This window comes from Podarcis raffonei, chromosome 8 (assembly GCF_027172205.1).
Source record: "Podarcis raffonei isolate rPodRaf1 chromosome 8, rPodRaf1.pri, whole genome shotgun sequence".
In the NCBI taxonomy this organism is placed as follows: Eukaryota; Metazoa; Chordata; class Lepidosauria; order Squamata; family Lacertidae; genus Podarcis; species Podarcis raffonei.
The window spans coordinates 68,573,655-68,601,369 of NC_070609.1; the positions used below are offsets into that span (position 1 = coordinate 68,573,655).

The following is a 27,715-nucleotide window of genomic DNA, read 5'->3' on the forward strand; positions in this document are numbered from 1 at the left end:
AGATCATGCCATCACCCAACCTCCCACAGGAACATTAACTGCTTTTCGCTAAATCGCACCATAGGCCCATCTGGACCAGAACTGCCTACACTGACTGGCAGCAGCTCTCCAGGGTTTCAGGCAGGAGGCTCTCATAGCCCTACCTAGAGATGCTGAGGAGAGAACCTGGACTTTCCCCATGCAAAGTAGATGTTCTGCCATGGAGGTATGGCTCTTACGACACAGGAACGTGGGAAGCTGCCTTGTATATACCAAGTCAGACCACTGACTCCATCTGGATCCATAGTGTCTACCCTGGCTGGCAGCAGCTCTCCAGGGGTCTCTCCCAGTCCTTCACAGAGATGCCAGTGGTTGAACCAAGGACCTTCTCTACACAAAGCAGAGGCTCTACCAATTAACTATGGTGGAATGCCGTAGCAAAAGCAGGATTTTGCCCTTATTCCCTTCCCTTATGTTGCAGAGGTTTGATCTTCTTGCAGTCCATGGGACTCTCAAGAGTCTCCTCCAACACCATAATTGAAAAGCATCAATTCTTTGGTGATCAGCCTTCTTTATGGTCCAGCTCTCACTTCCATACATCACTACTGGGAAAACCATAGCTTTAAATATACAGACCTTTGAATAAAACTAGCCTGCTGTTAAAATGCAAAATCCACATTTGTTGCTCCATCCACTTCTGCCTCTGGCCCCGCCCACTACTGGCATGTGGCCCCTGAAATGTTGCCTGGAAGGGAATGTGGCCCTTGGGTTGTAAAAAGTTCCCCACCTCCGACTCAAGAGACGTGGCATTACCTTCTCCAAAAGCAACTCTCTTTTATTTGTGGGGAGGGAGGCGAGAGATGTCTCCCAGAGGGTTCGAGATAACTGCCTTCCAAATCATTGTTGCTTGCCAGAAGTTGTTTATGGAAACCCACTGAACGGTTTCCTTTCTAAGATAATATTGTCAGCCAGTCTCTTGCGTGAAGAAGCAGGCTGTGGGCCATGAAATATAAATGTCTCCAGAGAATTTAAAGGCTAATGTACACATTCACTAAAGTCAAGTGGCAGAGCCTTTCCTGGACTGTACCACCGGGCCTGGCCCACTGAGGAGGCCATGTGAGGAGCCCACCTAATGCAGTGGAAGCCGCTGGGTGAAGAGGAGGGGGGGTAATCCCATGGGTAATCCCAGAGGATGAAGGCTCGGAGCCAGGGGATTGGTGGTAGGACACTGAGGAGACGTCAGAGAGGGAAGATTGGGCAGAGGTGATGGATCCAGAAGGGACAACAGGGTTTAATGATCAGGAGGAACCTGTGACAGGGAGCAGTTCAGACTCCGAGGCTGCAGCAGAGGAGGGGGTTAAGATACTGCTGAAGGATCCTGGGAGTCTCCTTCTCCTGCTGCAACAAGCTCCCCTCCACCCTGGTCTACAAGAACACACAGAATAATGAGGAGAGCAGAACAGAGGTCAGAGGCGGGCAGATGCAGTTTGAGACTGCTTGGGAAACATCTGAGAGAGGAGGAGCCTTTGAAGGGGTGGAAGGCAGGGACAGTTCCACAGGGGCAAGACCTACTCAGAAGTGTGGCTGAGTTGCATGCTGTTTCCTTGAATAAAGAATTAACTTTACTGACAACTGACTGCTTCTTCATACTGACTAGCATCTGATTCCAGCCCGGGCACCCAGGAAGGAAGAGCTGGGAAAGACAGTATAGAGACCCTCCCCCTTCCAATCAGCATAAATTAGAGTTGGGGGAAACCCAGGAGCTACATTCCTTTCTGGGGAACATATTCTGGACATGGGCGGGGCCAGAGGCAAAAGTGGGCGGAGCAACAAATGCTAATTTTACCATTGTACAGTTGGCTACACACCGCTCTCTGTCCTCCACCCAGAGAAGCAAAAGGCGTGATCCAGCCTGGCAAAAACATTCAAGGAGGATGCAAAGCAGGGTCAGGTAGGGGTGTGGCCTGAGTAAGGGGGCATGGCTTGGGAGAGTGCCTAAGGCCAGAAGGAGAGGCCTAGGGGGCTGCATTTGACCCCCGCGTGTAAATGAACTAAAGTTCTGAACTCTGTACAAAGTAGCTTCTCAAGTTCCATACGTGAAACAAGTCTTTAAAAGTCCAGAAAAGCAAGGCAGATTTTTGCGTGTAGCTTTGGGGTGTTTTGAAGCATGACTGGTTGCATAAAATGTTTCTTTCTTTGTTTGTTTACTGCATGGCGTGCAGCCAGAAAACGAGCTTCCCACATCCTTCTTGTCTCGCTGGAAGTTATTTGAATGCAGCTTCAATTGCCATTGACTGTTTGCTCTCTTTCTGGATTGGTCTGAACCGCTGGGGGCACTTGGAGCCGCCCCTCCTGCCATCAACACCCCATGTTGGCCGTTTCCTTCCTTAAACAAACCCTCATCCAAACTTGTCCTTCAACCTCAGCACCTGCCGGGCAGGTGGCAGCGTGGGGCAGAGGGTTTGCCACGTGCAGACAAAATTGTCAATTGGATTCCGTCCCTTGAACCACCCCCAGTTTGCAGCCTTGGATTATGTCACTGAAACCGTGTGGCTGAAATTTCGATCCAAGGAGAACGTCCCTCCTTTCATTCTTTTAAAAACGAAACAAGATAGCAGATCCAAAAAGAATGGCCTGTTTTATATCATCAGCGCATTTTTCTGCAGACGAGTCCCATACATGGAGTGTTCTGCTCATTGCTCAGTGACACACTGGTCTGGTTCACAAATGGCAAGTCCAAAACTGTGGCTTACCTCGGCTAGGGAACCTTAGGACTAGGGGTCAAATAAAGCCCTTCAGGCAATTCTACGAAGCCTGTTAATTTCTCCACAGCCCACTCCCCTCACCAGCTTTGCTTTGCCCCTCAGATGTTTGTGCCTGACTGCAGTGTGTCCTGCAAAGCAGATCATGCTTCTTGCTTGCCTGGATGGAGAGGGTTGCGTTCAGAAAACAGTCATCGTCTGTACAAAGGTGTTGCTCTGCACACTTTTGCCTTTGGATCCACCCACTACTGCCATGTGGCCCTCAGAAGGCTGCCCAGAAGATAATGCGGCCCTTTGGTCTGAAAAGGGACCGCTTCAACTCTGCCTTCCTGGGACTTTGTGAATGTGTGGACTCCCAGAGAGGATCTTGCAACTGCTTCGCTCCATCCCAGTCCTTTTTCAGTGCCGCACTGAGTTCAGCCAAAGTTTGGCTTGGAGTATCATCACTGAAACCAGGGCTCTGGGTTAAGTTTCCTCTTTGCTAGCTATGAGCTGTAGACAAGAACATGACTGAAGAAAGCATCTGTTCACACATCACATAGCTAGTGCAAAATGCAGCAGCTTTGCACTGCTGCTGAAAGAATTTGATTGGCTCCCAATTAACCAACAATGTGTTGGCTCTTGTGCTCAAAGCCCAGGATGCTTGGAACCAGGATGCCTAAAATAAAATCATGTCCCCCATTATATACTCAGTTGATCACTGAACTGTTCAGACGAGGGCTTCCTGCAGATACTGTCTTATCAGAAGGTTTGTTCCAGAATTGGCTTTTAGTGTGTTAGCAACTCCCTCCCATTGAAGCACCGGGAAGGAGCCTTTGGCCCTCCAGATGTTCTTGGACTGCAACTCCCATCCTCCCTGATGACTGGCTATGCTGGCTGGGACTGATGGGGGTTGGAGTCCTTAAATCGGCATTGGATATTAGGTGGGCGCTGTCTTTGTTGTCTTTTCAACACCTATTGAACGCCTTCCTTTTTCAACAAGCCATTTTTCAACAAGCAGTCGGTATCTGTATTGAAACTGAAAAATGGAATTGTCTTTAATTCTCTGTATATGTGGAATTGTTTTTATTTGTTTTGCATATTGTTGGTCATTATCATTTTACTGTACAATTGGTTCAAGATTTCTATGTGAAGTTGATTCATGACTGCAATCACATAACTAAGAATGTAAGAAAGGCCTTCTGGATCAGGCCAGTCGCTCATCTGTTGCAGTTTGACCTAATCATGCCGCTGTTCTTTCATTTCCCAGCCATAAACACCTGTGCTATCAACAACGGTGGATGTGAACATGACTGTGTGCAGCTCACCCTCTCACAGCATCAGTGCCAATGCCGGCCAAATTACCAGCTGAAGGAGGATGGGAAGCACTGCATTGGTGAGTCTCCCCTGCCCTTTGAGGGCTCAAGCAGAGGAACGTGGCAGGCCTGTCTCATACTGAGTCCTGGACCCTTGGTCCATCTAGTTCCGTATTGTTCACACAGACATTCGCAGCCTTATCAGGAGATGCCAAGGTTTGAACCTTTGACCTTCTGCATGCAAGGCAGGTGCTCTGCCGCTGAGCTATGGACCTTCCCCTAGTAATTTCCTAGTCCTCATGATTCTAAATGAAGACCTGGTTTAATAAGAACAAAGGAACATGCATTATACATATCAGACCACTAGTCCATCTAACACAACATTGTCTCTACCTGCATGGAGGAACCTTTCAAGGTTTCCAGCAGGGGACATTCCCAGCCGTACCTGGAGATGCCAATGATGGAACCTAGGACCTTCTGCTTGCAAAGCAGGTGCTCTAGCCACTGGGCTACTGCCCTCTTCCCAAATGGTCCCAAGGGCTATATATTGTCTCTAGGATGAGAGACAGGTACACCTCTACAGACTACTTGCATGGAATTGTGTATATTTAATAAATATAAGGAATTCGACCCTCCCCCCCAAAAAAAATATTATTGCCAGGGTCAAATTTGTACGGTGGAAATGCAGTCACCACTATCTATATTTTAATTCAGTTTTTAAAAATTGGATGAATTGTTTGGAATTGAGTTGGTGTGCGTTTTCACATTTGGTGATTAATTTAACACAATTACAGCTGGGGGGTGGAGGGAGAAAAGAAATTGAGGGCAACCCAAACTGGCAGAAGAGTCACCCATCCCTGGCAGTAGCTCAGTGGTAAGAGCATCTGATTTGCATACAGAAGGTCCCAGGTTCAATAAGCAGCATCTCCTGGTAGGGTTGGGCTCAGTCGCTCCATGATACAGCATCGGCTTTGCATGCAGTCATCCCCAGGTCCAAGCTCCAGCAACACCAGGTAGGGCAGGGGTTGCCTGAAACCCTGGGGTGGTTCTGATGAAAACAGGAGACAGTTGTGAATGTCTTTAGGTGTGCCACCCCCTGGGCTTCCACAGGTGTTCCAAGTGAGATCAGCTGGTCGGGAAATGGTTGCTCATTCATAATGATCGCCTGGACCAACGGTTCTCAACCTGTGAGTCCCCAGATGTTTTTGGACTACAACTCCCATCATCCCTGAGCTCTGGCCCTGCTAGCTATGGGTGATGGAAGTTGTAGTTCAACAACATCTGGGAACCCACAGGTTGAGAAAGGCTGGCCTGGACCGATGCTCCCTGATTCAGGGCTGGATTTAGGTTTGATGAGGCCCTAAGCTACTGAAGGTAATGGGGCCCTTTATATGTCCAGCTGTCCTTTGTCAACAACAAATTGTCGCTGTTTTTTTGTGTTGAATATATGCTGTATAGTAATTTATGGACCTAATAGGTATCTAAAGCCATTTGCATGTAACAAAATATGTATTTTATCAAAGTAATTGTTGAACTAAAATACAATTAAGAAGAATTATATTAATAGTGAAATACAATTAAGAAGTAGTATATCAATAGTGAAATATTACCGTATCTTTTGCCCCATAGGGCGCACCGCCCCATAGGACGCACCAATTTTTTTTGGGGGGGGGGGAATAAAGAAAAAAAAATTTATTGCCCCCTCAGGCAGGGGCTGGCGTGGGGGAAGCCCGAGCTTTCCCCGACCCCAGCCCCGAGAACAGCCTGCTATCCGCAAGCCTAGGGAGCCCGGCGGGAAGTTGTGCCAGTCTCCCCAGGCTTGGGGAGAGCTGCGCGAAGCCTGGGCGCGCTCTTCAGCACGCCCCAGGCTTTGAAATGCAGGCAGCTCTGCGCAGCCCTTGGGAGCCTGGAGCGACTTCACGCCGGGCTCCCTAGGGCTGCGCAGAGCTGCACGGAGCCTGGGACTGCAGGCAGCGAAGTCGCGCCGGTCTCCCGAGGGTTGTGCAGAGCTTCCTGAAGCCTGGAGAGGGAGAGGGGTCGGTGCGCACCGACCCCTCTCGCTCTCCAGGGTTCAGCGAAAGCCTGCATTCGCCCCATAGGACGCACACACATTTTCCCTTCATTTTTGGAGGGGAAAAGGTGCGTCCTATAGGGCGACAAATACGGTAAGCTTTTTCCCCCTTTAATTTTTTGGGGGGCCTCCAAGAGAGTGGGGCCCTAAGCTATAGCTTGTTTAGCTTATACGTAAATCTGGCACTGCCCTGATTGCATGGCCAGTTTGTGTTTAGAAGGGAGTGCGTAATGATGTTCTTTCAGACACCTTTTGAGGGATTGCTTTGGCTTTGGAGGAAGAGGAGAAGGGAGGGAAGTGGAGCGAAATGAAATAGAATCAAGCCCAGGAGTCTCCCATACCAGGGAAGAGACAGAATTATCTCTGAGGAAGCTCTCCCCCCCTTCCCTGCCCCTCCCCCTTAGTCATCTCTGGTTCCAGCAGAGGAGGGGAGAAAGCCACGATGGTGAGAGAACAAGCTGGATAATCTCAGCTGGAAGGACTCAGATAAGAGACAGAAAGGGGAGGATGCTGGGGTGCAGATTAACCTAGAACAGGAGCTCACTGGTGGAAAGCTGAAGCTGCAGCTCTTCTGGCATCTGAGTGCTGGCTGATCCCTCTTCAAAATGTACTTGAAAGGACTTGGCCCCTGGCTTCCTTTCCTGAACAACTGCATGCAGGATAAGCCATTCCCAGTGTTCTTTGGAAAGGGTGTTTGGCTGTTCTAAGAACCCGCATGGCGTAACTTCTCTTCTGCACAAGATGCAAGGAAGCCTCCATCCAAAGCAGTTGCATCCCACTGTTCCTCTCTCGTAAGCAGAACTATTTTGGGCAACAGCCTGTGGGTTTCTGCAGATGACCTATTTATTGAGAATAGACTCCATCCAGCTCAGTATTGACTGCACTGACTGGCAGTGGCTGTCCAGGGGGAGTCTCTTCCCTGTCCTACTTGGAGATGCTCTTGAGGATTGAACCTGTGATCTTCTGCACGTGACACCAAGGGTCTGCCTTGGACTGCTTCCTTTTGGACCATTTCCAACTGACTCGCTGCCTCCCTTCTCTTCCCAGTGAGAAACCCATGTGCCGACAGGAATGGAGGCTGCATGCACCGGTGTCAGAGCCGGCGTGGGGTGGCGCATTGCGAGTGCCACCCTGGATACAGGCTGGCGGCTGACAACAAAGCTTGCGAAGGTACGGGGCGTCTCATGAGGCTCTTGCACAAGTTTTGCAGAGCTGTCCTTTTTCTTCCCCCCCCCCATGCAAATGCCTTGATAATCTCCATAGATGCTATAATTAGTTGCTCCGTCTGGTCTGGGAGGATGATAAATGAGCCTTCAGCTGCCCTAGAAGATAAGTGCTTGCAAAAACAAAAATCCCATTTACTTCTTGCAATTAATACAGACCTTTCTAGTGTTCATGGGGGTGGGGTGGGGTTAGCAACCAAAAAACCCTCAGCCACCAATTCTATGCATGTCCAAAATGCTCCATGCATGGGAGAGAGACTCCTGGGACAGGGGTAGCCAATGAAGTGCCCTGCTGATTGTAGACTACAACTCCCATCATCCCTGACTGTTGACCCAATGGTCAGGGGATGATTGGAGTTGCTGTTCAGCAACACATTAGGGGGGAGCAATGTGGTGTCCATTGGTGTTCCTGGATAACAGCTTTGTGCGTCATCCTTGCACATGGGCCATACTAACCTCGTACAACTGCACTACGACTCCCATTGTTGGGGAAATACTGGGGTTGAATAACCAACACCCTGTGGGTTCAGCCTGGACAGCCAATAAAATCCAGGCTCCAGTTGTTAGATGAACAGGATGTTTATTTAGGTGTTGCAAAGCCGGTGCAACACAACCTCAGCTAGCAAGTAGTTGGGGGATGGCACCCCAGATATGAAAAAAACAAACCACAAACATTTATACATTTATAAGCAAAGAGAAGGAAAGGGGCAGTTATGTCCATATATGGCAGTACTTCTGCTATCTTGTACTGGTTCAATCAGGAGGCATAACATCTTAACTTTCCTTCCTTCCTTCGTCCTTAACAGTTACAACAGCTCGTGTGTTCATGTCGTTCTGTGCTTCTCTTGCAAACACAACCTTCACATTCCAGCCTTTCCTTGCTCAGCCCTTCTCTGACACATTTCAACCTTTAATTTAATTATTTCCATAATTTGTATGACACCCATAATCCCTGACCATTTGCCAGGCTGGCTGGGGCTGATGGGAGCTGGTGTCCAACAACATTTAGAGCTGGGGAGTCCACGTGGGGCCCTACAGCTCCCCTCAATCTTGACTATTAGCCAGGCTGGCTGGGCCCTTCAGGTGTTGGGAGTCTAATGACTATTGGAGGACACCACATTGCCCACTAGGAAACTTAAGAGTGTGATGGGAGATCCCGTGGCAACCAAAACAAGATGGCAAGGCATGCTCTGCATTGTAAGATCTTTGCAGCCAGAGAGAGGGTTGTTATTGTTTAGTTGTTTTAGTCATGTTGGATTCTCCGTGATCCAATGAACCAGAGCATGCCTTGGAAACTCTCACTTTCTTCCCAAAACTTCTTTTTTATGTCCATGGAGTTTTCTTGGCAAAATATTGGAGTGGTTTGCCAGTTCCTTTTCCAGGTGGATCACATTTAGCCTAAACTCTCGGCTATGACCTGTCCGTCTTGGATGGCCCTGCATGGCATAGCTCATAGCTTCTCTGAGTTATTCGAGCCCCTTCGCCTCAACAAGGCAGTGATCCATGAAGGGGAGAGAGAGGGTAGCAATGGGAAAACTTTCCACCAGCACTGGGAACAACAGGATATTAGCTCTGGATAGAGAACAGCAATTAGAACAAATGAACTAACTCAGGTCCATTAATTACAATGGGACCACTCTGAATATCCAGAAGCATTGCTTCATCTGACAGTGAAGGCAAAGCATATCCAACACGGCTAGTAGCCACGGATAGTCTTTATCCTCCATGAATTTATCTAATCCTCTTTTAAAGCCATCCAAGTTGGTGTCCATGGCCAGTTCCATAGTTTATGTACTGTGTGAAGTAGCAGTTTCATTTGACTGCCCTGAGTTTCTCAACATTCAAGCTCTCTGGCTCAATGGCAGTCTTCACCATCAGCTGTTCTGCTCACATTCTCTGCAGTTCTGCTCCAATTTCATGGAACCACAGGACTGTGGAGATGGAAGGGGCCCAAAGGTTCATCTAGTCCAGTGGTTCTCAACCCGTGGGTCCCCAGATGTTGTTGGACTACAACTCCCACCATCCCTGAGCTCTGGCCTTGCTAGCTAGGGGTGATGGGAGTTGTAGTTCAACAACATCTGGGGACCCGCAGGTTGAGAAAGGCTGGTCTAGTCCCACCCCCTGCAAGCTGGCAATTATGTACGGGGATCTAAATCTGCTCGTCTGCATAAAATAGCTTGCTTCTGCTTTCTTCTGTCCAGATATCGATGAATGCATAGCAGGGATAGCCATGTGTGTGCATGGTTGCCTGAACACCCGCGGCTCCTTTAAATGCACTTGCAATCCAGGCTATGAGCTGGGGGCTGATGGCAAGCAGTGTTACCGTAAGTATCCATCTCCATAGAGTCACAGAACCATAGAGTTGAAAGGGACCCCAAGGGTCATTGATTGCAACCCCATGTTCTTCCCTCTGATGAAAATGCAAGAGCGGAAGATGCTGAGATAAGGCTTTCCTTGGGCGAGTTATGGAGTCTTTTGGTGGGGCCACATAGTCAGCCCACATCAAACATCACTTCACACAAGCTTGTTCCAGATCCAGTGCTGTTTTTCTAGAAAAAGAGGTGCTGGAACTTGCCATGAACGCCTCCCTTGTTCTCTTATAATGGCAATGGTGCCCACCTGAGAGGCGCAGGAACTGAATTCCAGTGAGTTCTGGTTGGGGGGGAAAGCGCCAAATCCCTTTTGGGGTTCTGTTTATCCCTGAAATAACATATACAGTACCATGATTAATAAAACAAGAGATATAAGTTCTCTTGCTACATGTTTTGACTTCCACCTCTGGATTTTAGTCCAGGTAAATAACCCTTGTTTAAACCTGTATTTAGATACCCAGTTGTTTTATATGTGTTTTTATTGTGTTGTGGAATTGCTTCAAGAATCAAAATGCTTCATAGGAAGTGATTCGCAAAATAAATCAGAATAACAAGAAGAGTGAAATATCAAGGGGCAGTGTAGGCCTGCGAATTTCGGAATTCACATTTCAGATCTTCTTTTTTTTAAAAAAAAACCTTTTAAATTTTGAAACTCTTTTACTGAAACGTTGATTTCATGCAAATGTCTGCTTCTGCTTGGCCATGGGTCAATAGATGATTCTGTAGGAAACCAGTCAATCTTCTTGCTTTTCTAGGTATAGAAATGGAAATTGTGAACAGCTGTGAGACCAGCAATGGGGGCTGTTCTCACCTTTGCCACCACACCAGCAGTGGTCCCGTCTGCAGCTGCAACTCAGGATACCAGCTGGACGAAGACAAGAAGACTTGCATTGGTAATTCAATAACCTGAGCTGGTAATTTGTTAAGTGAAGAAAAAAACTATGATGAGCATATGAGAGGCAAGGAACCTGGTGCCTTCCAGTCTCTGCTGACCTACAGCTCCCATCATCCCTGACCAGTGGCCATGCTGGCTGGAGCTGATGGGAGTTGGCATCCAACACCGTCTGCAGGGCCACAGGCTTCCCCATCTCTGACCTAAGAGCCACCCCTCACTCTCAGCTGGGAAAGCCTCTTCAAAATAGAGACATCCCTCCATCTCTCATATGCAGTAAGCAATGCTGTTACTTAAAGCATGGATGAGGAACCTATGACCCTCCAGATGTTGCCAGACTACAATACTCATCATCCTTGACCACTGGCTATGCTGTTTGAAGGTTTGCCTTGAGAAGCATCTAAGGGGCTCCCTGTTGCTGTTGACAGAGATGACTGGTAACCTACTTCCAGGCTTCCACATTTTTCACCCCCTGAGATCACCGGGCTGAATGTTCTCCTGCCTTTCTCAGAAGACTGCTGAACCCCAGGCTTCCTCCCAACCCTTGAGTTGCAGAGGATGTTGGGGGAATCATCCTAGAAGTTGTGTGGTGGTCCATGTCAATTCTTTTTTCCTAGAAAAAACAGTGGGGGAACTCACCACAAAGTTGCTTGTTTATTGCAGGCTCAGTCGCAATGACACACAAACACACACCAGGCAGTGACTAAATGGAAGATGTGATTAAGCAGACAATGTTCTGGATTAGAAATGGCCACAACTTTATTGATTACAGATATAGGTGGGGTTTTGGCTTAGGCATTGGGTGTATATCCATTCCAGCCTCCCCGCCCCCCCGCTACCTGACCATAACAACAACAACAACAACGTGGTAAGGGAACTCAGTTCCCCCAAGTTTCTGCAAAAAACAACAAGAAGCCTCTGATCTCTGTACTCCTGTTTTGGAAAGGGCTCTTTGGCCATTGGTTGGTCTAGGTCAGGGTTTCCCAACCTTGGGTCCCCAGCTGTTTTTGGACTACAATTCCCATCATCCCTGACCAATGGTATTGCTAGCTAGGGATGATGGGAGTTGTAGTCCAAAACCAGCTGGGGACCCAAGGTTGGGAAACACTGGTCTAGGTATCCAGAGCACACAAACCAACCAGGGAATGGAGGCAACCATATGGGTTATTTTGGCCTGGCTGCTAAGGGCAGCCAAATAAACTGTGGACCCCTGCATGATACCCTCCATTTTAGGGGTATGGCCTTGAGCAAGCAAGACACACATGTGGAGAAAGCACGGGTCACCTGCCCAATGGAAGCCAGGGTGGATCTTTGGCCCATCAGGGATGTCTCTCCCTGAACTACACCACCTGACCAGGACCCTGGGGAACACCTTCTTGGTATACCTGGAAGCTTGCGAGGTAGGGATAGGGAACAATTTTCAGCCCAGGGTCCACGTTTCCTTCTTTGCAACCTTCTGAGGGCCACATGGCCAGAGGCAAATGTAGGTGGGGCAATGCATCTAAATGTTACCTTCATGCAGCCAGTTTCTACACATGCTTGTAAACCCTTCCCTATCCATCCAGACAAGCGAGAAGCATATCTATTGCACTTTATTATAATGAACCAGACCACTGGTCCATCTGGCCCAATACTACCCGCCATCACCTCTCCAGGATTTTAGGCAGGGATCTTTCCAAACCCAGCTTCCTGAGATTCTTTTAACAGGAGGTGCCAGGAGTTGAACTTCTGTTCCCTCACTCCCAATGAACATCTGAAGCTCTCTTAGACTGAGTCAGGCCATCTAGCTAGGCATTGTCAACACAGACTCCATGTTTTCAGAGAAGAGACTTTTCTAGCCCTGCTTGGAAACGCCAGGGATCAAACCTGAGACCTTCTGCGTGCTCGGCAGGTGCTAATACCACAGGCCCTGGGAGACCAGGCTTCCTTTGCCTTCCCCTCCATCAACAACACTAGAGGAATTACTGACAATAACAAGGTCTCCATCTCCAAGCAAGCTGCCAAAAACTCAGCTCTCCGTCAAGTTGTAGGTTGCCTGCTGGACAAAGGCGTGTGCGTAGGTGTTGTGTGTGTGTGTGTGTGTGTGTGTGTGAATGCCATGATCTCAAATGTCTGCATTTCATTTTATATCACGCTGTGCTGAGTCCCAGTCTGGCAATTAACCTAATCAGAAACTCTCCGCAGATCTTACCAGCCAGGCATTTCCTGGATAGGGAACTGGCTCCGCCTGTGTTTAAATGTTTATGCACCGGATGCATCTGAGCTGCGCGTGTGGAGCGTAGGTCTGTCTGGGTCAGTGCCCGGAGCATCCAGGGGGATCTTCAGAGGACCATTAAGTGCAATTTTGCCTGCATCCTTTCTGCATTGAGGTTGTAGTTGCTGTCCCCCTGCCCCCCACAGGGATTTTCTCAGCTTTCCCATGTCCAGGGGGAATTACTCTGGATGATTCTATTAAATTTCTTAGCTCTGAGGGTGTGTGACGGGCAAGGAAGGTTTAGTAGGGCCTGGAATACTGTTTGCACTTTCATTTCAAGCCCGTGTAATTGGTAGACAGTATCTATGGGTAACCTCAGACTTGTATAATAATAATTTATTATGTATAACAATGGGTTTCCCCAACCACTCTGGGCTGCTAGCAACAGAATATTAAAAACACAATAAAGCATCAAACATTCAAAATGTCCCTAAACAGGGCTGCCTTCAAATGTCTTCTAAAAGTCAGATAGTTGTCTATTTCCTTGACATCTGAAGGGAGGGCGTTCCACAGGGCGGGTGCCACTACCGAGAAGGCCCTGTGCCTGGTTCCCTGTAACCTCACTTCTCACAGGGAGGGAACCACCAGAAGGCCCTCGGAGCTGGACCTCAGTGTCTGGGCTGAACGATGGGGGTGGAGACCCTCCTTCAGGTATACTGGACCAATCTGGGTTGAGGCCTGATTCAGCATGTTGGATTGGGCCAGATCTGACCTGGGATAGCCCAGCCCTGGTGCAATCCAGGCCCTGAACTGAATGGGGGCAGGCTATGCACAGCCCTGAACTTAATTAGGGTTTTAAACCCCAATTAAACATGCAATCAGGGCAATGGTAGCCAGGAGAGGAGGTCCAAGTAGAGATTCTCACTTGCACCTCTTTCTCCCCCCCCCCACTTCCCCTCCCTAATTTTGGGAAGTTCTGTAGCTCCCCAAGAGAAAATCTGTCTTGCATGCAGAAGGTCTCCAATCCCCAGCCTCTCCAGATGGGGCTGGGATTGTCCCCCACCTAAAACCCTGGAGGGCTACTGCCAGTCAGTGTAGACACTCCTGAGCCAGATGCCCCCTTCCACCACAATACATGCATTTTTGTACACATCGGTCAGAGAACTGCAGGGCAGCTGGCTTTCAGTTTGAGAGGTAGGAACTGGGAAGATTCCCGTTGAAATGCCAGCAGAGCCCAATGCCTCCCCTGTTTCTGTCTTAGGGGGAGGGCCGGGTAAACCTGCTCCTCCTTCACAGGGCCCTTTGCAGGGTTGATGCGGACTGACAACCGTTTCTCTTTCGACCAGATACAGACGAGTGCGGCGCTCATTCTCATTGCTGCCACCAGGACTGCTACAACTACCCAGGGGGTTACGAATGTGTTTGCTTCGCTGGATACAGGCTGAACGCTGACGGCTGCAGCTGCGATGGTAGGGAGGTGCTATGCGCTCAGCGGGACTCAAAAAATAGTTTGGCGTTGCGCCCTTCCATTCGTTTTCAGCTCCTGAGCAAAGGTCCACATGTTTTTTGTGTGTGTGTGTGAGCGTGCATCTAGGGATGGAGGCATCTGTCAGTTTCCCAGTCTTACTTAAGTCTGGTTCATCTTATTGACCTGTAGTTCAGAGAAGGGGAAGCACAAATGATCAAGGGGGTGGAGCGAAAGGTGGCAGCGCTTGGGACTTTGCAGTTTAGAGGAAAGGGAGAGTGAGCAAGGCGACAGGTCAGAAGTCTTATAGAATATACGCATGGAGAAAGTGGGTGTGTGGCGAGTTCCCGCCTCCCCCATGGAAATAAAGACACAGGACACCAGTATTTTAGGTTAATGGGCAAAATTAGGCCACAACTTTATTGATTACAGGAATTGAGTGGTATTGGCTTAGGCAGTGGTCCTATCGACTAACCGGCTTCAGCCCGATTGCTAGAAGACCAGCAAGGGTTAACCACCAGTAGGGGGAGTCCTGCCGATGTACATCAACTAGGAGCTCCCCCAGGGTCACCGCTCGGGGGCGTGCCTTAGGCCCACACCTCCATAGGCTTCGGACAGGGCAACGCCCCCCGGAATCCTTTACCGGACTACCCCTCGATATGGGGGAAGGTGATGGCGCTTCCTCCCCCCCCCACTCATCTGCATAACAATGCCCTTACCAATGCCTAACCGCCACTCGAGCAATAGCTCGCCGCCAATACCCTCAAACCTGTAACCAATCCCTAATCCCTGAAGATATGTCGTTCAACCAGATATCATTTCCAGCATCCGAAAGATGCACGCCATCATCTCTGTAGAGGGCCTCCATGCTAAACTGGATGTTGAAGCAGCTGGGGTGCTGGAGCGGAGAAAGAGGGAAATCCTCAGGTGCGCCGGCCCTGAATAGCGCAGGCCATGCCTCCCGGGCCAGCCAATTGTCTGGCAAGGGAGATGACGCGCCCGAGGGTTCGCTGCTCTCGCGGGGGCTGCAAGCCAGCCCCCGCGCACGTGAGGGGAGGGCATGAAGCCCGCAACCCCACCTCCTCTCCAGCTCGAAAGTGGCTATAAAGAAAAGTTTTCCTTCCCCTCTCTCATAGCACAAGAACTCGTGGGCATCCAATGAAGCCGAGTGTTGAAAGTTTCAGGATGGATAGAATAAAATAATTCATATGGTGCACAGTTAAAACTATGGAGCTTGCTAGCACAGAAGGCAGTGATGGCCACCAGAATGGATGGCTTTAAATGAGGGTTAGACAAATTCATGGAAGCTATTGATAGCTACAAGCCGTGAAGGCTGTGCTCTGCCTCCATAGTCTGAGACAGTTATGCTTCTGAATCCCAGTTGCTGGAAAGCACAGGAGGAGAGAGGGCTCTTGTGCCTGGGTCCAGCTTTTGGGCTTCCCATTGGGTTGGTCATTGTGAGAACAGAAAGCTGGACTAGATGGGCCGTTGGTCTAGTCCAGCCATGTTGTTAGATTCTTACATTCTGAAGATTTGTAGCTCAAAATTAAAACTAAAAAAAATATATGCCTCCTTTAATTTTTAAGATGTGGATGAGTGCTCTTCAAATAACGGCGGATGTGAACATCTCTGCCAGAACCTGGTGGGGTCTTTCCATTGCAACTGTCAGATTGGCTACAAGCTCGATGAAGACCGAAGGAGCTGTCTCTGTAAGTGATTTCTTCATCTTTCCACCCGTTTCATTCTTCTTCTTCTTCTTCTTCTTCTTCTTCTTCTTCTTCTTCTTCTTCACAACAACACTGGAGGCATTTTACTTCTTTAGATTGAGAGCCCACTCGATCTGAAAAGCTTTGTGCACATGGTACAGGAAACATCAGCAACCCCCAAAACAAAACAAAACAGCTCCTTGGAGCAAATCAACAAAGAAATTAAAAGCCAAGACAGCACAGTGGCTCTTCGTTATACCTACTTATATTTGTTTATTTATTACATTTTATTTCTATCCACCTTCCTCTAAGAAACTCAAGGTGATATACCCAGTTCTGTCCCCTTCTCATTTAGTTCCCAATTTTATCCTCCTCCTTGGAGGAGATGATAGGAGCTGAACTGAGAACATTCTGCATCTGCACGGGAGCCCTTTTCAACCTAAGGGCAACATTCCCTTCTAGGCAACTTTCTGGGGGCCGTATTCCCGAAGTAAGCCAGGGCCAGAGGCAAAAGTGTGTGGAGCGCTGAATGCCAATTTTACCTTCAGACGGCAGGATAGTTCCTATGCTTACTTGCACTCCCCCAAACTCTGTCCTCCATCCAGGCATTATCCGAAGGGCCAAATAAAGAGGTCCTCTGCCCTGATCCAAAGCACATGCTCTATGATTAGCGACCCTTCTCAAGCTATACCTAAAAATGTAATGCGTGAAGAAGGGTCCACATGCAGAAGGTGTGCATCATTTTGGAAAAGGGCATTTAGAATCTTTACAACATAAAACAATATAGACCATTGTACACTGGTCAGCCCCCATATTGAATTTATTTCTTTTGGTGAATGATCAGACCATTTTTCTGGGTCCTTGGCATTCCTTAAATGTCCTTGGCGTGGTTTGCTTATTCTCCGCAGTGCTTGATGAACCCGTGGAGGCCCTGGATAGCCGGCGTCCCATCTTCCGCCCGCTCCCCCACGTGGCAGTCCTGCGAGATGAGCTCACCCAGCTATTTGATGAAGACTACCTTGATGAGGAGGAGGAGGCAGAAGCAAGAGGAGAGCACACACTGTCTGAGAAATTCAGTAAGCACACATGGGACCCACAGCAAAACATTGCACTGTGTCTTCCTTCCTAAAATGAGTGCTCCTGTCCAGGGTTGCAGCCGCCGGCCAGCTAGGCATGCCCTTTTCCCAGGTATTCCATTCCATCATTAATTTTCCTGGTTTTCTCTTCCTCCATCAAAACACACACCAGCAACAATCACTATTCCACTGAACATACGTACCTTTTGTTTCTGACATTCAAATATATTTTATTTATTCTGAACATATTGCACTCCAGTACTGGGAGATGTGAATTCAGTCTTTGTAATTTCCAGCACAAAATAACCTGATTTGCTAAACTGTGGTTTGGAACTTAGCTATCCACACCAGCTTCTGTGCATTGCTGAATCTTACAGTGCAGCTGTTTAAATGAATCAAACGATCGATTTGCATCATTATTCCGGACAAGAGCATTGGCCCATCTAGCTTGGTGTTGTTTACACAGACTGGCAGTGGTTCTCCAGGGTTGTAGATGGGACTTTCCCCCCAGTCCTACCTGGAGGTCCTAGGGATTGAACCTGGGACCTTTGGCATGTTAAGCACGGAGCTAGGAGCCTCCCCCAGTTAGCCCTCATAAAAGTATTGCACTACTGTTGCCTCTTGGTTCAAGGTTGAGCTCCGTAACAGTTTACCTTTCTTGCAGTCTGCTTGGACGACACCTTTGGCCACGACTGCAGCCTGACGTGTGACGATTGCCAAAATGGAGGGGTGTGCAATGAGGACCGGACAGGCTGCAACTGCCCTGCTGGCTGGAGCGGGATCCTCTGCAACCAAAGTGAGTCGGAAAGGCGATGCCCCGGCAAACGATGGGGCCGCCTTTTATGACCTGTCAAAGTGTTTCCTTCCTAGAGGCCATTAAACGTGAAGAGTGTCAGGGCAGTGGTGAGCCAGCTGGCTTGGAATAGCACCAAAGGCCTGCATTTTATCATGTTTACCTTGGACTAGAGTTACCCGGCAAAAGCGCTCTGTAAAGTTGTGCGGAGGCCGTTGCCGCTATCTGCCCCTTGAGATCCCCGTCTGCAGTCCAGGCATTTTTGTGTGCCTTGGATCTGAGTGTTTGCACTCAGACAGCAGCTATAAACCTATCGGCAGTGAATTAGAATCACTGCTGGCTTTTGAAAGGCTAATGAACTCTTTATATGACACCAGTGGGAATCTTTGGGGATTCTGTCTCCCAGCACAGTGTCTGGCCACTCTGGAAAAACAGAGACCACCACTCCCCACTACCGCCACCTCCCTCAAGGGGCCAATTGAGTCTGTAGGCAGAATGGAGTCATGCCTGTACCTTCCCTGCCCATTCACCTGACACTAAATGAACTGATGCCTATCTAAGAAGAAGGTCTTTTTTTACCTTTCGCGAGAAAGCCAAAGGCCCATCCAGCAGTTAACCACATGTCTACAGGAAATTTGCAAGCAGGACCTGAGTGCAGCAGCACTCTTGCCACTTGTGATTCCCAGCAACTGGGAGGCATACATACCTCTGACGATGGAGGGAAAGCATAGGGCTTTTATATGCCTCCCCCTGATCTGATTTTAAGACCCAGGCTGGTGCTTTGGAGCAGCTCCATTGCGACCCAGGATGAATCCCTGCATTGCAGGGGGTTGGGCCAGATGTCCCTTGCATCTCTACAAGTCCACGGGTCTATGTAGTCAGGAAGGCAGGTTCCTCTCCTTTGCCCTTCCTTTTAACAGCCCTGGATCATTCCGGATGGACTCGATCCCATCAGAGGTATCCAGACTTGCCTCAACCGGCTTTGTCTAAATCCTGGGTTGGACCCAAATCAATCTGATTCAGTGTGAGATCCGTGAGATCCAGCATTTGATTGAAGCATATCCCTGAAACATAGCCATTGTGGCTGGTAGCCAGCAACAGACTTACCTTTCATGAATCTATCTAATTCTTAATAATAATAATAATAATAATAATAATAATAATAATAATAATTTATACCCCACCCTCCCCGGCCAGAGCCAGGCTCAGGGCGGCTAATACCAATAAAATTTCAGTAAAAACATAAGAAAAGAAAAAAGAAAAAACAATTTAAAATACAGGTTAAAATTCAATTTAAAATGCAGCCTCATTTTAAAAGTCAAAACCATAAGGGGAGGGAAACAAAAGGGTCAGACTGAGTCCAAACCAAAGGCCAGGTGGAACAGCTCCATCTTGCAAGCCCTGCGGAAAGATGTCAAGTCCCACAGGGCCCTAGTCTCTTGCGACAGAGCGTTCCACCAAGTTGGGGCCAGTACTGAAAAGGCCCTCGTCCTAGTTGAGACCAACCTAACCACCTTATGACTTGGGACCTCCAAAATGTTGTCATTTGTGGGCCTTAAGGTCCTCTGCGGGGCATACCAGGAGAGGCAGTCCTGTAGGTACGTGGGTCCTAGGACGCATAGAGCTTTAAAGGTTTTGAAGTCCTCTGCTGTTTCCACTGGCCTGGCCCATCTGCCTCTAGCATCTCATGGGCCCTCTGTGCCTGTCTCCCTCTCACAGCCTGCCCAGAAGGTACCTTTGGAAGGAACTGCAGCTCTACCTGCCTCTGCCAAAACGGAGGCACCTGCAACCCGGTGACAGGAGCCTGCCGCTGCCCGCCTGGAGTCAGTGGGGAACTGTGTGAAGACGGTAAGGCTCAGACCTCTTTTCTGCTCTCCTGCTAAAAGTTGGAAAGAGGGTTCCACTTAAGGTCACATTCACACTGCACGTTATTATTATTATTATTATTATTATTATTATTATTATTATTATTATTGTGGTACCTTGGATCCTGAACGCCTTGCGAGTCGAATGTTTTGGCCCCCAAATGCCGCAAACCTGGAAGTGAGTGTTCCAGTTTGCAAACGTTATTTGGAACCCGAATGTCCAAAGTGGCTTACGCAGCTTCTGATTGGCTGTAGGAGCTTCCTGCAGCCAATCGGAAGCCGCACCTTGGTTTCTGAACATTTAGGAAGTCAAACAGACTTCCAGAACGGATTCTGTTCAACCAACGAGGTACCACTGTATTGTTATCATTTATTGAATTTATATACCTCCCTATACCCAGAGGTCTCAGGGCAGTTCACAAAATAAAATCAAGATATAGTACCACAAAATACTCAATAAAAACAAAAACCCAATAACCCTCCCAAGTGCTGGGATACCCCTTTAAACAGTCAGCCCCCCCCCCCCCGAATTATGGGAGCTGTGATTAGATAAAGGTGCTGAGAGTTTTTAAAATATCTGGTTTTGGTAATCTATCTGCCGGTGTGATTTGTGAAGGCTTCTGAGAGTTCTTTTCTTCTTCTTCTTACAGTTCTTACAGGTCCTCACAGAGCTACAATTCCCAGAGTTTCCTGTGAAAGGGGATTGATGGTTAAATCGCTCTGGGAACTGTAGCTCTGGGAGGGAAATAGGGGATCTCCTAACAATTCTCAGCACCCTTAACAAACTACATCCCCATGAATTTTGGGGGAAAGCCCTGGCTGTTTAAAGAGTTATCAAAGTTCTTTCAATGCATGATATGAATCTGGCCTCAGCCTCCTCTAGCAGGAAAGGCTTGGAACCATACGAATTGGGATGGATATATCTGCCAATTGCTATTTCCCTCTGTTTCTCATTCCCCCCCCCCCCCCCGGTCTTAAGTTGAGCTCTCCACATTTCTGCACAAGTTTCTGATATACATTTTTTAAGTCCTCATGAACATTTTAGTGCAATTCAATGCAATGCACGTCCTCTGGTTCCACTTATGTATCGCCTCCCGTAAAACATCTGAAAATGATTTCATGCCAGTAATGAAAATATTACACAACTTCATTTATATGAACAATTAAAACTAACAATTAAAAACAGTTTTCACAAGGAGAGAACAATTTCAAATCAGGTCCGGGTACAGACTGGGATAAAGGCCTTTGTTTCAAAAGGCTTGTTGAAAAGGAAGGACTTCGGCAGGCCTCCAGCTGCATTTTTGTCATTCCCTAATGTAATGCATATTTATTTTCATTCTCGTTTGCAGCTTCAAACACATTTTCCCTAATAGGCACATTTTGCATCCATGTTTTGTTTGGGGAACTGAATTGCAAAATTCAGAAAAGTCTGAATTTTTGAAGGTTAGTTCCGTTACGCTTTGCATCTCGTTTCAGAAAATGTGGACCAGGAGTTAGCATATAGAGTCCTTCCTTGCTGGGACTCCAAAGTATTCAGGCTGAGACTTGGAATAAAATATGAATGCTAATGTCTATTAAAGAAAGTGCATTCTTTGTAAGACAGAGTTCTATAGCCCTAGCTAACTACCTAGTTAGAGAAACAAATCAGCTGTGCTTGCACCTTTGTTCTCAAAAGATAGAGCCAAGATTACCTCTTGCCTTGAGGTCCAGAAAAAGTGTGTAAGGAGGAGGAGGAAGTTGTAAACAGGATGCAACCCAAAACTTATCAGTCTAAACATCAAGGATACAGAGAGAAGTCAGCATAGAGTTAAAGGTACAGAGATAGTCTAGGAATCTGGAGGTCTGCTACTCTATTGGTCTAAACCCCTTTCAGCAAGCTGAGTTGCACCCGAACTTCCAACATTAAAAATCCAAATCAAATTTCATTCCCATTCCCTTCATGTGGCAGATGCTTTGATGTGCTCATGGTTGCTTTGGGAATTTCTAAAACTAAAAAGCAGTCTATAAATCTTGTAAACAGCAGAATGCTATAGCCATGTTTTGTTGATAAATAAAAATTCAAAACATGGTGCGACAAACTCCCTAAGTGAGTATGGGAGGTGAGGCAACGTGACTGAAACTAGGGAGAGATAGACTTGGGCCCTTTCTGTATAAATCAGATAAGAATTTAGGGGTTCTCTATAAGTGACTATTGATAAGTGACTATTAAATGAAAACTTTACTGATGAGTCTATTCCACAAAACTATTTCTGTTGCTCAGTAGAATAGCTATCTGCCTTACAATGCCAGTAAAACAACTCTAGCTATTTTCGAGGACCTTTTCCTCTACCTGATGAATTTACCAGGTTTATTGAACTAGACAAACTCCTAAGCCCCTTAGCGGCTTCCCTAAATTGTCAAAGCCAACTTTTCCCATCCTCTCTCCCTCCTGATTTGACATTTCCCACTGCAGCCATGATTGGTTAAGGGTCATCAGGAGGTTGATCGAATGTTCTGTCCATCCTGCTAAGAGGTGAGAATGCACTATAATATTTTGGGGCATCCATTATCAGGATGATATAGTGATTACCATCAACTACAGTTTCACATTGTAACTCGCATTTCCAGGCCCCTTGTCTCTAATTGTCCCTCATTTTCACTCTATGCGTTTTCTGCCGCAAACACATAGCATCAACAAGCACACGTCCTTAAGCAGCTGTGACCGTTCATCAGATAGGTGTGCATTGATGCTCAAGGATGTACAAACACACTTCCTTGTGGAATGTATGGGAATGACACCTATGCATGATTGTGAGATAAAATACAAATGCTGCTTTCAACGAAGAGAACAGAGGTCGAGAGCCATAGGGACTACAATGTTCCTAAGGCCACCAAAGGCATTTTCTTGGCTGAGTAGCAATTGTCACCCATGTCTCTTCGATCCTGATCCCCCACTTTTGTCACACAATGCCACATACTGTATTTCCCCCCACCCTGGAGGTTATTTAAGGGGGGGGGGGAACGGATGTTTTGTCCAAAGCTAAGAAACAAAAATGAAATCCATTAACATGACCTCACAGCAATAGTTAGGAACATATGGAAGCAATTTGCTAGGAAAGGCAACTCAAGAAGAGCAGGAATGAGTCCAAGAGGCACCTGATACTGCATTAATTTCCCTCGCTCCACGCAAGAAAGATGTGCAGCCATTTTTGGCATTGACGGTAATAAGATAAGACTAAGCAAGAAGGTATAAACAAAATTCAAAATCGGTCTGATGTCCCAGAGGGTCCTCTGACATCAGCAGCAAATGGAAAGGGCTTGGTTTCAGCTGCCTTTAGTGACTGGGACACTAAAGCATCAAGGATTTAGCCCAGCCTTTTTTAGCCTTGGGTCCCCAGATGTTCTTGAACTACATATCCCATCATCCCTGAGCACTGGCCACACTGGCCAGGAATGATGGGAGTTGTAGTCCAACCACACCTGGGGACCCAGGTTTGAGAAAGAGGGTAGCCTACATCAGCCTATCATTCTGCTTTGACCATCTTCATTTGTTTGCTTGTTTCCAGGCTGCCCCAAAGGATTTTTTGGGAAGCATTGCAGGAAGAAATGCAACTGTGCCAACAGAGGGCGCTGCCACCGAATCTACGGGGCCTGCCTGTGTGACCCAGGCCTTTATGGGCGATATTGTCATTTAGGTAATCAGCTGGGCACCTTGTTCGCCTGGGGACATTGAGAGGGCTCTTGGGGTCCCCCCAATAAGTGTATTTCCCCTCCCCAAGTCCATTTACTTTTTTTTTCTTGATTCTCTCCCCCCTGCCCTTCACTCCCGTTCTATGTTAGCTTGTCCAAAGTGGGCCTACGGCACAGGCTGCTCCGAAGAATGCCGGTGCACACAAGCAAACAGCCTGGAGTGCGACAAAAAGGACGGCACTTGCGTGTGCAAACCCGGCTACTCCGGTGACAGATGCCAGAAAAGTGAGTTGCTTTTGTGCAGTGGGTTTCAGGTACTCAGGTTCTTGTAGGGGACATAGGAAGCTGCCTTCTGCAAAGTCAGAATATTGGGGCACCTAGCTCAGTGTTGTCCACACTGACCGGCAGCCACTCTCCTGGGTTTCAGACAAGGCATCTGTCCCAGCTCAACTTGTGGAGACCATTTGCAGGCTCTACACCACTCTGCTATGACCCTTCCACTGTAGATGTCACCGTACTACAACACCCATTATCCATGCCAGCTCAGCCAATGGTCATGGATGATGGGCATTGTAGTCCATCCACATCTAGGGGCCCAGGGATGAAGGATACTGACTGTCTATTCTGACCGGCATTGGATCTGTATTTTTCTTTCAGTGCAGCCCCCCTAACCTGGGGGGGGGGGTTCCCCCAACGTTGTACTCCAGCTCCCATCAGCCCCAGCCTCAACAGGATCCAAGGTTGGGGAGGACTATTTTAATGGGGCATCTTGTGGATTAAACCCCAGGAACTTTTTGCATGCCAAAGCTGTTGTTGCCCACCTGTCAGCTGCCCCTTCTCTCCTCCCTGTCCAGCCTTGCATTAAATGCTTGATGTTGCTATCTCCCTTCTCAGAATGTGATCCAGGCTATTACGGTGCCAGGTGCAGAAGCAAGTGTGATTGCCCCTCTGGTTCGCCCTGTGACCATGTCAGCGGAGAGTGTCAGAAGCAGTGCGCAGCGGGCTACCACGGGGAGAACTGCAGCCAGGGTAAGATCTGCTTTGGGGTGTACACAGGAAGAGCCTGCTGGATTAGGCCAATGGCCCATCTCATCCAGCACCCAGTTCTCACAGTGGCCTGTGGTGGACCAGCAAGCAGGCTTCGATCATGAGAGACCTCCCCTCTTGTGTTTCCCAGAAGCCTCCAACAGTGGGCGCAGAGTGCAGCCTAATTAGGAATTTGCCTAATCCTCTTTTAAGCTGCCCAACTTGGTGCCATCGTTGCCTGTAGGCAGACGAAAGCTTTGTTGCACAGGTGGGGAACCTGAAGCCCAGATGCGGCCCTCCATGACTTTCTCATTGGCCTTTGGCACTCTCCCCAGACCACACCCCTTCTTCTTAGGTCACACCCCTCCACAGCGCTGCCTTGAATGTGTTTCTGTCTTGCTGGAATGTTTAATGACCATCCAATAAGGCCTTTTAGGAGCGGGTGGCACTGTGGTCTAAACCACTGAGCCTCTTGGGATTGTCTACCAAAAGGTTGGCGGTTCAAATCCCCATAACGGGGTGAGCTCCCGTTGCCCTGTCCCAACTCCTGCCAACCTAGCAGTTCAAAATAAAGATATCGTATATCGTAAAAGCACACCACTGCAAGTAGATAAATAGGTACCACTGTGGCGGGAAGGTAAATGGTGTTTCTGTATGCTCTGGTTTCTGTCATGGTGTCCTGTTGCTCCAGAAGCGGTTTTAGTCATGCTGGCCACATGACCTAGGAAGCTGTCTGTGGACAAACGCCAGCTCCCTCGGCCTGAAAGCGAGATGAACCCCATAGTCGCCTTTGACTGGACTTAACCGTCTAGGGATCCTTTACCTTTTACCTTTTTAAAATGTATTTTACTTCCCAGGAAAGAGGGTAGCATGGGCTGTGTGAGTGTGCTTGGAAATCAGTCTGTTGTACGCGGACAAAATTTGCATTAATTCCTCTGTCCACTAGCATGAAAAACCTCCCTACTCCTTTACTAGACTTTTTCTTCTTCAGGGTGTGTCTCTAGTTATATACTCTGAGTGGGCTCATCTACCTTTCCAGAATTTAAATAAAAAGAGAGCGCTGTGATTCCTGCATTTCAGGGAGCTAGACTGGATGACCCTTGGGGATTCTTTCAACTGTACAAATCTATGATTCATCAAGCTGATTTATTTAAAGTATTTGCATTTTATGGAATAAATAAATAGTGTGTGTTCTTTTAATTGGTCAACACCGATATCTGAGCATTCATTTCATTTCCTTCTCCTTTTGGATCTTAGCCTACGCCTGATCAAAGCTTTGAGTTTTTGTTTTGCAGAGAATATGTCTTAGTCCCCCAGGAAGAATCTCACTTTCCAGTCACAGAGAAAGCAGGAATCCTTGCTAAGATCTGTCTGGATCACAAGCGCTGTGTTGCAGCAATTTGGGCTGATTGGGGTAGGAGGGTAGGCAGTGGTATATAATGATGGACCCGGGTGGCTTGAAAGCAACGCAAGCACCTTGGTGGAAATTTCAGGCCCCCAAGGAAGGAGGGACAGGAAATAACGTAAATTTTTTTAATGGCAATATTGAGCTCTGGACTTCGATACAAAATCTGGAAGCTATTAAAAGGGAAGAGGAACATCTGTCACCTATTAGCTTAGAGGAAAGAATGCACAAAAGTGATGCTGTTGTTGCTTTAGATCCTTAAATCATTGTGTGTGTGTGTGTGTGTGTGTGTGTGTGTCCGTGTGTCCACCAATTCCTGCCCCCAATGGACTTTTTTGATTGTGTGTTTGCAGCTCAGGGCTTGCATCTGTGCAAGACCTGCCCCAGCATAAACGAGCACTTCGCCTTTGCACATCCACCAGGCTGCTTCTGTAGTTTGGATCATTGTATTTATTCATTGGTTATTTAAAATGTTTTGGGCTGCGTCCAACCAAGGCCTGCTCAAGGGATGGGATTTGGCATAAGGCAATAGTTCTGTCTGCATAAACCTTTCTGCTTGCCTGACAGAACAGTGTCCACTCTTGTCTTCCTCTCCCATGCACTGTTCTGCAGTGGATGACCCCCCAAGGCAGATTTGGGAAGGAGAGAAGTCCCGTTGTGCTAGCACAACAACTTACCTAAATCTGGCCTGGTTAATTAATATCAATTAACCATCAATTGATATTAATGGGCCTAGGTTAGTCTGTGATTCCTGTGTTGCCAGGCGATTGGATCTGTCTATAATTCTGTGATTAATTTCACTGGGTCTGCTCCGAGGAGGAATAGTACTGGATACAACCCAATCTATTCATTTATGCTGACACGTGCTATTTGTTTTAGGTTACTTTTTATGATTGTGACATGTGCACTATTGACATGTGTCTTAATCCAGTTTTTAGCTTCCTTGGAAGCTTTTAAGCAGAGTTTGGATGGCCACTCGCAATGTATTCCTGCATTGCAGAGGGTTGGGGTCCCTTCCAGCTCAACAATTCTATGAGTCTCATAATTTTTTGCAGGTTGGTGTTGAGTTTTTATTACAATAAAGTGGTAGATAAATGCAGGGGAATAAATAAACTAAAGAATAGTTGCTAATAGCAGGAGCAATCCAGTCTCTCTTCGTCCAAATGCCTGCTGATGTATCTTAAATAGCCACCTAAAATTATTAAGATATGGGCTGGGCATGCCTCTGCAAAGAAGCAGTTCCATGTACGAGGAGCCACCACTAAAAAGGCCCTTTTGCTGGAAGGGGGGCATTTTGCTTCTTCTTTTTGGCTGCCACTGTCCTCAAACAACCACATTCGTGTTTAGTCAGATTGACCATGGTGACCCATGTCTTTTTGCTTGGGTGGGTGTCCACAACATAACTGGCAAATGCCACATGACCACTCTAACCGATTGGATTAAACGTTGTCGAGGACAGCGAAGGCAAAGAGGAGAACTGGATGGAAAACAAATCTGGGCGAATAATCTTGGCGTCGAGAGTTTCAGGAAAAAATCCCATCCCTAGGGACACGTGCTTTGTCTTAATTGCTGCATGTCCTTTGCTTTTCAGAATGCCCAGAAGGCAAGTTCGGCATGAACTGTTTGCAGACCTGTTCCTGCGGTGGTTCGCAGTGTAGCCGCTTCACTGGGCAGTGCCATTGTGTGGCCGGGAAGACTGGTGTGGATTGCAGCCAAGGTGAGTAAGGGAAGTCCCATGTCTCCACCTCTGAACACTTGAATGCTCCCTGTGTCGCAGGAAGGAAGAGCTAGAACTTCTCCCAGCTTGAAGATGTAGGGAAAGGTTGTGCCCGTTGATTTCACGCAGTGCCCTATGGCATTTTAACTTAACTAATTCAGCTTACTTATGGGCAGAGTAGACCCAGAGGTTAATGCAAGTGAGC

General features: G+C 47.7%; 1 protein-coding gene across 6 annotated transcripts in view; it reads left to right on the forward strand.

Moving 5' to 3' along the window:
• MEGF6 (multiple EGF like domains 6) overlaps positions 1-27,715 on the forward strand; it is a 210,854-nt gene that overhangs the window by 147,722 nt on the left and 35,417 nt on the right. For all 6 annotated transcript variants that reach the window (XM_053400632.1, XM_053400636.1, XM_053400635.1 and 3 more), the window contains 13 exons: positions 3,991-4,116; positions 7,155-7,277; positions 9,532-9,654; positions 10,458-10,595; positions 14,135-14,257; positions 15,840-15,962; positions 16,868-17,035; positions 17,700-17,831; positions 19,548-19,676; positions 23,239-23,367; positions 23,513-23,647; positions 24,257-24,391; positions 27,385-27,510. In XM_053400632.1, coding sequence (XP_053256607.1) covers positions 3,991-4,116; positions 7,155-7,277; positions 9,532-9,654; positions 10,458-10,595; positions 14,135-14,257; positions 15,840-15,962; positions 16,868-17,035; positions 17,700-17,831; positions 19,548-19,676; positions 23,239-23,367; positions 23,513-23,647; positions 24,257-24,391; positions 27,385-27,510 — 1,710 coding nt within the window. The remainder of the gene's footprint in view (positions 1-3,990; positions 4,117-7,154; positions 7,278-9,531; positions 9,655-10,457; positions 10,596-14,134; positions 14,258-15,839; positions 15,963-16,867; positions 17,036-17,699; positions 17,832-19,547; positions 19,677-23,238; positions 23,368-23,512; positions 23,648-24,256; positions 24,392-27,384; positions 27,511-27,715) is intronic.